This window comes from Populus euphratica, unplaced genomic scaffold (assembly GCF_000495115.2).
Source record: "Populus euphratica unplaced genomic scaffold, PopEup_1.0 scaffold2.1, whole genome shotgun sequence".
Taxonomy (NCBI): Eukaryota; Viridiplantae; Streptophyta; class Magnoliopsida; order Malpighiales; family Salicaceae; genus Populus; species Populus euphratica.
Genome location: NW_011499846.1, coordinates 3,420,780 through 3,431,075, shown reverse-complemented (window position 1 = coordinate 3,431,075; position 10,296 = coordinate 3,420,780). Strand labels below are relative to the sequence as shown.

The 10,296-nt window shown below is 32.4% G+C and overlaps 1 protein-coding gene across 1 annotated transcript in view; it reads left to right on the top strand.

Annotated features, from left to right (window-relative positions):
- Positions 1–8,017: 8,017 nt before the first annotated feature.
- UNE10 (basic helix-loop-helix (bHLH) DNA-binding superfamily protein) overlaps positions 8,018–10,296 on the top strand; it is a 4,482-nt gene continuing 2,203 nt past the window's right edge. The window contains exons 1-4 of the mRNA XM_011035594.1: positions 8,018–8,324; positions 8,437–9,133; positions 9,239–9,340; positions 9,778–9,843. Of these exons, the coding sequence (XP_011033896.1) occupies positions 8,218–8,324; positions 8,437–9,133; positions 9,239–9,340; positions 9,778–9,843 (972 nt within the window). The 5' untranslated portion in view covers positions 8,018–8,217. The remainder of the gene's footprint in view (positions 8,325–8,436; positions 9,134–9,238; positions 9,341–9,777; positions 9,844–10,296) is intronic.

The following is a 10,296-nucleotide window of genomic DNA, read 5'->3' as shown; positions in this document are numbered from 1 at the left end:
ATAAGGGTGAGTGCGCAGATGGAGGTGAACGATATGATAAATGCAATATTTAGAAGTGGCAATCTATATTATAGCTGTAGGGCTAGCACTCAAAATATAAACGAATCCCATGGGAGTTGGTTGATTCTAATTACAAGAACCAACCAAGAAAACACTTTATAGTATTAGCCTAGTAGGTTGTATTCTTTTGGGGTGTTAGTAGGTAGGATTTATTACGGGTTAACGTTATTATAGCGATTGATTTTTAAATTAAAAATATATTAAAATAAATATTATTTATCAAAACTATTTACACGTTTTGACTCTGGCTGGTGCGGCAAGTCATGACATGTATATTAGCCAGACTGGGGCCATTCAACTCCTTGAGAGCAGGTTGCTCGGTTAGAGGTTAGTTAATTTGATGGAGTCAAAAGGAGACCCAGAAAGCAGTGGAAAAGATCAACAGAGTTGTGACAGTTTAAAAGCAAAAAGAATTAAAACTATTTTATGACAACGACACCTCTTTTTGCAGTTTCGTCCTATATATATATATATATATATATATGCAGTGAGGTCATTTTAAATATGGATGTAATTCTACCTTATTTCTCGCCATCCATTTAGATTAAAAAAAAAACTATGAAGTGCATTATATAATTTATTCTGTGAGTCAGATGTGGGTTGCATGTCACTGTCACCGTGTCTGTATGCGGACCGTAGCTGACCGTAAGAATACAATAATAACCACTTCGTTAATCAATTTTGTCTCTCCTGTTGAAAACCAAAATCTATATATTTTGTTTTTTCAATAGGAAAACATCAGCAAGACCACGACGATGGGGGAAAAAGGCATAAAAATGTTTCGGCCCAAAGAAGTACTGTGGGACTGAGGGCTTCCGCGTTATTTGTTGCATTGACAGGCTATACCAGCCCATCTAGTAAATCAATCACTATAATTCTATCAAATCAAATTAGGATCTGGACCGGTCCGAATAATTGAAAATACACAGTGATATTTGGAATTGTATTTTTATGAAAGTTTAAAAAAATATTTAAATTATTTATATATATATATATATATTTAGATCATATTTAATATAATAATGTTAAAAATATTTTTAAAAAATTAAAAAAATATATTATTTCAATATATTTCTAAATAAAAATTATTTTAAAAAATATATCCTACAACATTTTTATTTAGAAAAAACAAAGAGTTTTGCTACCTCTTAAACTAACTAATTAATTAACAATTCAATCCTTTTGTAATTGATTTTCTTTGATATAGATTAGCAAGTGATCCATCGCTACCTGTCACATCGTAGCCGGAATCCGAAAAAGGACCCAGTTCATGATCTGATCACAACCTAAAAGAATGCCCTTGATGTTTCAGAATACACAGACAAAGCATCCTTTGACTTTAACAAGTTATCAGAGGCACTTAGTCTAGCCGAAGAAAAAGGGAGAGTGCAGAAAAAAAGGGGATTATACTACCAACATTGAAACCAAGGAGCGTGACTCTGCCATTGATTCGGGACAGGGATGTGCTTGTGGATGTTGAACAGATTGGTAGAAGATGGTAGCTTTTGGTTCGGATCAATTTGTGTTGAGCAATCACCATATTTTGGTTGCTTGCCAGCAAGGTGTCAAGGCTTTGGGATGAGAAGATTCCGAGCTAGATTATCCGGGCCAATAATTATAAGGTTGAGTTAATTAAAACGATGACTGATTGTTTCAGAGGGATATTGACTAAATGGTTCTTATGTCTCGTGTTATTGGATTCAAGAGTTCTTGGTTCTTATCATTTTGCAGGCGTGGGATTGTTCTGCTAAATGAAATATGAGATACCATCAATATTGATCTGGAGTTTCTTACAATCACAAGCTATGTTGCAGTTAGCACACAAGTGTAAAGACCAGTTTGAGTGTATCAGAACAGAAATTGATCACTCTTTGATTTGATGGTTACACGGCTTATACAGGCAGTACTAATTATCCCATACGCTTTTGGCATTTCTCTTTTTTCACGGTTATGAATGGAAGATGAAGCGTTGCTCTTAACTCACCTGTGATTAGCTAGCAAACCTTATTTCTTGAAAATAACTCGTGCATCGCATTAGTTGATTACTGTGGTAGGTTCATCTGGTTAGTTGGAACTCTAATCGAGTTGTGTGTTTCCCTTGTTAACATTTGGATATGCAATTGCCGTCTGGGTCAGAGCTAGCGTGAGGAATAGTTGGAAAAACTGCTGCTGTTGTTTTTTTTAAAAAAAAAAACTGGAGTTGTTATGGAGTCTTGGATGGGATAAGGTCCAATTCCATGGAGGCCAAGTCATGATGAGCATTTATTCAGAACTAGGGCCATTATCTAGAGGCAGCTAGAGATACATGGGATTTGTTTTATTTAGTCAAACTAGGGCAATTTCATGTTGGAAATTGTCAATTCGTCTGAACAAATCTTGCTGCAGAAGATGCGTCGTGCATCTCTGGCAGGGAGCAAGACCCAGGATCCCATTGATCATGATTCATAATACTTCCAAAAATTTTAAATATAAATTTCCCACTTAGTTGTTTATTATATATTCTTATTGTATATTGGTAATTTGGTAGCTCTCCTATTGATCATTCATTAAACAATAGGGGTAGTTAAGAAGCCTTGGTCGCCTTGTCTGAAAGAAGAGATGTAGTTGACCTTGTGATTATAATCTGCTTTCTTCATGAGAACATCTTACTTGGACTCGAGTTCTCAACACCTACATTAAACAAAAGGGCCCAGACAACCATAATTAGAAAATGGCTAAAACAAGCATGAGATTAGGCACGTCATTTTATTTGTTAAATGGGCTTCGATATTAGGCCCTTAATCATGCCATACCGCAGCTGACTTGAAACTCATGCAAATCCAGCCTCCGGCATGTATGGTTGGATTCCGATGATAATTTGGAAGCAATTATATGAACCGCCTGCCCGTTAAAAACCAGTCCCAAAGCCCTGTAAATTAAACAATAGATAATCGTCCTCCTTGTAAATTAACCGATAAAAATCTATACAAGCCTAACTTTGCAGCTGCTGCATTCCACAATCTCTTTCTTAGTTTCTCCTTTGCCTAGTTTTCTATAATCTTCGACTTCCGCACCGCTAGGCAGACCTTCTCTGTTTTCTCTTTACCACCCTCTCTTTAGTAACCATGAAAAGAAATTAATGGGTGTGTGTGCCTACACACACATATATTTGTGGATTGGGAGGGTTACATGTTGGTTTATGCTTGGATTAAAAAAAAAAACAAAGATTTGAAAGAAAAAAACTCCACAAAATTTTTTTGGTATTTAGAGTAGTTACTAATGAAATACTATTAGTTATTTTGTAGGCTCAACTTGAAGAAAAAGATAAATACAAAAAGAAAAAAGAATATGAAATTAATAACTTACCAAAAATTATAAGAATATTCTCACTTTGAATTTTTCTTTTTTAGTTTTATCTATTTTTTTTTTTAAATAAACTTAAAAAATAATTAATAGGATGTCATTAGTTACTTTCCAAACACCATAAAATTTCACAACACCCTCATATAATTACAACTTAATATTCAAAAAATAAATGTTATTCATGATTTACAACTCTAATTCCAATGAGGTGAATGGTTACACAAGAGAACTTACAAGAAAAAGGAAATGTTTACACACAATGAAACTTTATTGGATTCAAAATTCAAAGATGATAAATTGGATTTTGCTTCTCTTATATTCCACTTGGAATATTTAAATTCATCACTCTCTTTCTATTTTTCCTTTGATACAAATGAAATATTATAATGGATTTTTTTTCTTTCTCAATCTATTTTACAAATATATATATATATAAGCTTGAAAAATAAATTGCACTTCAATTCATGAACCATAAAATAATAAAATAGAATATAAATTTTAAACCTATGTTTAAAAATAAAAATATTCCTAAATTAGATTATAAAAAAACTGAATAAATAATAAAATTAAAATTTATATATTACATCATAAAATAGAGTTGCAGCTTGATGAGGTAAAAAAAAACAAGTTGAGAGGCTGCTGAACGTCCCTCATGTGTAACAGTTCAACTCTAGGTAAATTAAATTGAATTTTACCCTTTTTTTTATTTTACTCGAAACAAATAAACTAAAAATCAAATGTAGTTGAATCAAATAACATCGAATAATTGATCTGAACACGATGAAATTGCTCTAACCCTACCTTGTCAGCGTGCATGACTGACAATAATCAGAAGTTTTATTGACAGTCTGTTGAAGCCGAGGGTGGTGGTGACACGTGGTGAGCTCCAAACAACCGTGTCTTGAGTTGGATAATAAGACTACACGTGTGAAGCGCCATCGTAAATAACACAGATCCGACAGCGCTATTTCCTTAAACCATTCCTCATCCTCATGCCATATGCCATGGGAGCTTCTGACGAGGGTGGTCTTGCTTGCAAATTGCATGTAATATATATATATATATAATTGAAATCCATTGGATAATTAAAAATTGGTTGTGAAATTCACAGTAAAAAAAGCTAGAGAAGCTTTTTATAATCTTTTTGAGAAGCTCGAAGCTACAGTCCATCTCTGAATCATACATATCTCAGTTTTTTTTTTAAGTTTATTTATAGATAGACCATTCAAATTCAAACCTGTGCGTTCGCATTAATTTTGTTTTTGATAGTTTCTGTTTTAATCAAAACCTCAAAGGTATTCTTATTTTATGAATAAAATAATGTCTTGGATTTAAAATTGAGATTTAATGACTTCTCTTCAAAATCTAATAATTTTTATTGGTTTGTTTGTTTGTTTTGTCATTTACAGAGGAGAATCGGGCTCAAATCCAGTGGAACCTCTGCCACGCACCTTCCGATGGTAGAGATATCGTTTGGATTCCAGTGGCCCTGCATCCGCCTTTGTTTTCTATCAGCTGCCACAAAAATTTCCGCCTTTTCATGCTCCTCGTGCATTAGAGTTCTTTCTTATCTTTCGCCCCGCAACTGTTTTGAATAGGACAGGCATCATTTATTAATAGTATTTTCTTCTCCTTTTTTTGCTAGCGTATGCAGGCGTGTGTGTGTGTATTTTTTTTATACTATTTTTTACAATTTTATATCAAAAAACTATTTTGTATTAAGATTAAGGAATTCATATAAAAATATTTTCTGATGATGATTCGCATTTAAAAAGATTTGATGGCTGCCATATTTTTGGTCTCTCCTCCTCTTAGTCTCTCTCCTCTACTTAACTCCGTGTATTCTTGACACCTAACTCTGTGTATTCTTGGCTAGGTTGAACCTTAACTTAAACCTAAGTGAAGATGGGAAAGACTAGACGAGTGAAAAGATTATGGCACAACCAAACCCTGTGCACCCAGGTCACCCTGTCGTTAATAAACAATATTTTTATAATTATCTCAGTAATAACTCTCTCCTTGTAATGTTTTTGATATTATAGTAATTTTTATGTTTATGATTTGAAAAAAAATATTTTTATAAAAAATATTTTTAGTTAAGATTGATTTGATATTTATATATATTTGGTTAAAATTGTGATTGAAATTGAGATTGAATAAAAAATATTTTAATGTATTTGATTAAGAATACTTTTTAAATTAAGAATATAAAATAATTTTAATATATATATATATAATAATTTTAAAAAATATATATTAATATTGATAGTTTTTAATTTAAATATTATAGATTTAACTATTACTATAACGTTATAAAATAAATAATACTTTATATAAATTATTTTTTATTGTTTAATTAAAATATCTATAATTTTATCACATATGAAATACATCCAATAAAAACTATAGTTTTCTTGATTTTTTAAGCGCATAACAATATCCAGTAAAATATAATTAGGAATAAAATTGGAATTGCGATCAAATTTTGTAAATGCTACATCATCAATAAATCACAATTAAAAATAAAAAATATAATATATATTTTTTTACTTGATCGAACAGGTTCAATGCATTTAATTTTAGATCAAACTCGATCTGGTCAGAACAATAAAAATATGCATTATTGTTTATGTAAACAGTCGAGACATGCTCCATTGTTCAAGCAAACAATAAAGAGTGCATATTTCACAACATTTCAATAAGTGTATATTTTCAGTGCAGAAATTAACGGGCCTATGAATAATGAATTGAGTTTTATTAATTATTAAATATTTGTTTTTTTTGTTAGTTTCAAAAACAAAAACAACTATGAAAACAACCGGTCTCTTCACCATACTTTCCCTTAACAATTGTTTCTAAGCTTGACTCTGCTTGCATCAATTTTTATAACTTGAACAATATTTTATTAACAACTTACTCACAAACATTAATTTATTGAATTAATAGCGAGAATAATATGTTAACAAATGATTTAACTTTTTTATAATTTAAAATTTTTATAAATTAAATGTTTCTAATTATTTTTCTCTTTTCACTAAGCAAGCTTATATAATTCATGGTATTTATAAATATCAAAGGTCATTAGTTAAAAACAAAAAAAAAAACACCTCAAATAGACTTACTCAAGCATACATGACACCATTATTACTCTTGTTATTCCATACAAACAATTTCTTTGCATAATTTTTTTCTGACATGCATATTTTTTTTTACATTTATTAACTTAAATATGATTTTCTATCCTGACATAAAACTTATTCTAAAATCCAGTCATCAGCCCATGATTAAGTGAAAAAACCAAAATCTGCTTGGAATTTCTTAGACATCATCACCTATAATTGTTATAATTGCTTTACTTGGTATTGGTCTTCTCTCTTTCTGTATAAATTTGATTGTAAAGGTTAGACAAAACTCAACTTCCAAATTAGCTAGTATATCCTTTAATTACTTGGTTTGAGACATTTTTACCTTTTAATTTTTTGTAGTATTGACTTCAATTATGATAAAATTTATTTATTATAACAAAAATTAATTAATTAGGTTTTAACTAGCACTATATTGCAAATCAAATTTAAATTTTTTTGAACTTGATAAAAAAAATATCAAGATTGTAGAAAATTATTTGATATTGTTATTAAAATCAGTTTAGTAAGTAAACCTTGAAACCTCTCAATTCAACTCATTATTTAGTCCAGGTAAAAAGTGAAACCACGTGAAAGTTGTTTTGATATGACTTGTTTGACTTAATCAGTTTAAAGACAATCCAACTGATTGGTAAAAAAATTAAAAATAAATTTTTTTAAAAAGATAAAATTAACAAAGAATCTCTTGGCCTTTCTTGCCTATTCTATTTTTTAAATTAAACTATATAAAAGTTGTTTTAATATCATTAAGTCGACTTGATTGATTCAAAGACAACTTAAATGCCTGGTAAAGAAAGTTTGAGAAAGAAATTGATAAAAAAAAATAATAAAATTATTATGAAAAAACTTCTTTACTCAACTCTTTATCTAACTTAAGTTTACAATTAAATTAAATATTAGTTTTTTTATTGTGATTTAGTCATTAAAAGATAACTCATATAACTGTTAAAAACAAATAATACTGAAATTAAAGAAAATAATTCATAAGAAAGAGACATAAAAAGCAATGAAAAGGGCAAAAAGTTGAAGAGTTTCGCTATCAATACTAATCTTACACGCGCTCATATATATTTATTTAAAAAAATATATTTAAATATTATAATTAGTATGAATAACAAAATTTATTTTTTTAAATATATCAGACCAATTAGAACAACATATCCTTATAATTATTAAGAAAAAAAAATCTTAATTGATTTATAAATTATTCTAAAAAAATTTGTTATTATTGAATTAGATATGCACACGCGCTCGAGTGCGAGTGCTCATGATAGCTTTTGTATTACTAGTATTTTTAGCTATGCTCTTATCATTGAGAAATTATCTTGGGTGGTTGTTTCGAATAGACATTCAATTATTTAATGCTTAATCCATGATTACTAATGGAAAAATAAGAGAAAAACCCTCTCTGTTTTTTTGGTCGAATTTTCAATTTTACCACACATATTGGACTAGAATAAATTCTTCTCTCTCTCAAAATGTTCTGATATATCACAGCCATACAAGAGCGCAAATCTACACATCAGCCATGACAACAACTCCATTCCCATAGCCATATGAACCACCAGTATCCCTCTCAAAAACACACGAAAGTCGTCTGCAGAATCTATTCAAAGAAAAAGATAACTCACTTTTTTTCAAGTTCATATCCTTTAAAGAAAACTTTCTCAAAATGAGTCATCAGTGCGTTCCCAGCTGGGAAGTTGATGACAATCGCACCACAGCTCCCATACACTCCCTTCGCTTCCACTCCAATTCCAGCGCACCAGACGTGCCCATGTACTCTCTCCTTCTCGTAGATGCAAATAAGATTGCCAGATCATGTCAATATATATCTATATGCGTGTCTGTGTGTGTTGAAAGATATGATATAGCGTGTTTCCTGGTGCAGGTTAGACTACGAAGTAGCAGAGCTAACATGGGAGAACGGCCAGATAGCCATGCACGGCCTAGGACCACCGCGCGTGCCATCCAAACCAATAGCCTCCACTTCACCCTCTAAGTACACATGGGACAAGCCACGCGCCAGTGGCACCCTTGAATCCATTGTCAATCAAGCTACATGTGTCCCCCAATGCAATAAAGCAACTTTTGACAACAGTACTGGTTCGGACCATGAACTCATCCCATGGTTTAACCACCATAAAGCCTCAGCCTCCGCCACAATGACCATGGACGCTTTAGTTCCTTGCTCGAACCGCTCTGATCAAGGCCGGACCACGCACGTGATAGACTCCGGCCCAGCGGGATTAGGCACGTGTGTGGTGGGTTGCTCCACTCGTGTGGGGTCTTGCAGTGCCCCAGCTGCCACGCAAGACGAAGATGGTCTCCTCACTGGGAAACGTGCGAGGGTGGCGCGTGTCCCAGTACCACCCGAGTGGAGCAGAGACCAAAGCGTCAACCATAGTGCGGCTTTTGGCAAGAAGGATAGCCAGCAGATGACGGTGGACAGTTGCGAGAGAGAGTTCGGTGTTGGGTTTACCTCCACTTCTTTTGGGTCGCAAGAAAACACCAGCTCAGGCACCAACCCGTGTACTAAGACCCTTACTGCTGACGAGAATGACTCAGTTTGTCACAGCAGACCAAAGGCAAGTTAATTTATCTTGGATATCATGTTTAGCAATTTATAGTATCGGAGTAGTTTTGTTTTTTGTTATTATTTTAATACTTGGGATTTGTTTTGGTTTTAAAAGAGGGAGGCAGGCAAGGAAGATGACAAGAAGAAAGGAAATGGGAAGTCCTCAGTCTCCACCAAAAGAAGCAGGGCTGCTGCTATCCATAACCAATCTGAGCGAGTATGTTCCCTCTCCTGGAAAATGTCTTACAGCACGAAATAAATTAATAGAATATTAAAAGAAGTTTGTTTCGCTTTAAATTAATGATAGGTTCCATTATTGGAGGAAATCATGGTGTTGGAATAGAAGATTTGATTGAACAAATAATTGGATTAACACAGGAGATCTCATGAGAATTTAATTATTAAGTGTTTACGATTTCAAAGCTTTATAATAAGGCTTCAGTTCAAACCAAGTCCTTTTGTGGACTTTTTGCAATTGACCCATCAGAGGTCCTTTTTTTAAATTATTATTATTAAAATCACTTAAATATCTAATTACAATTCAACCTTTTTAACGCTATATGTATAGATTTCAAGGATCATATTATGCACCATCATTGCTGGTACCGAATCCTTTTGGTTTTTGTTCAATGTTGCTTTCGATTTTATTGGCAGAAAAGGAGAGATAAGATAAACCAGAGAATGAAGACACTACAGAAATTGGTCCCCAGTTCCAGTAAGGTACGAAAAGTTTCTTCGGTAACTTTCCAGTGTATGATTCAGCTTGTATTACAAAGAAGCTCTTTAAATTTTACCCATGCGCGTTTATGGCACATCACCACCATTACATCTTGTGCACCTACCAATCTTGTTTAATAATTAGCATGCATCCTCTCGTCAAAAGTGGAAATAGTCACCACTTATTGTGGGCCGTCTTAGGTTTTTTTTTTTTAAAAAAAAACAATTATGGTGAGATTATTTCCCAGCCAAGCCAGTATCACACACCGAGACCAAGTTACTTCTAGATTATAGCAAAATAAGAGGGTTAAGATTGGATTCCTTCCTGAGAAAAAGAAAAAATTATATAATTGCTTGGCCTCTAGTATGGCTTGTTTTATGATCGCATTTATGCAAGCACAGTTTTGGTGTTGTTGTTTTTCTTTTATTATGCACTTTCTTTCTTCACACCACCAA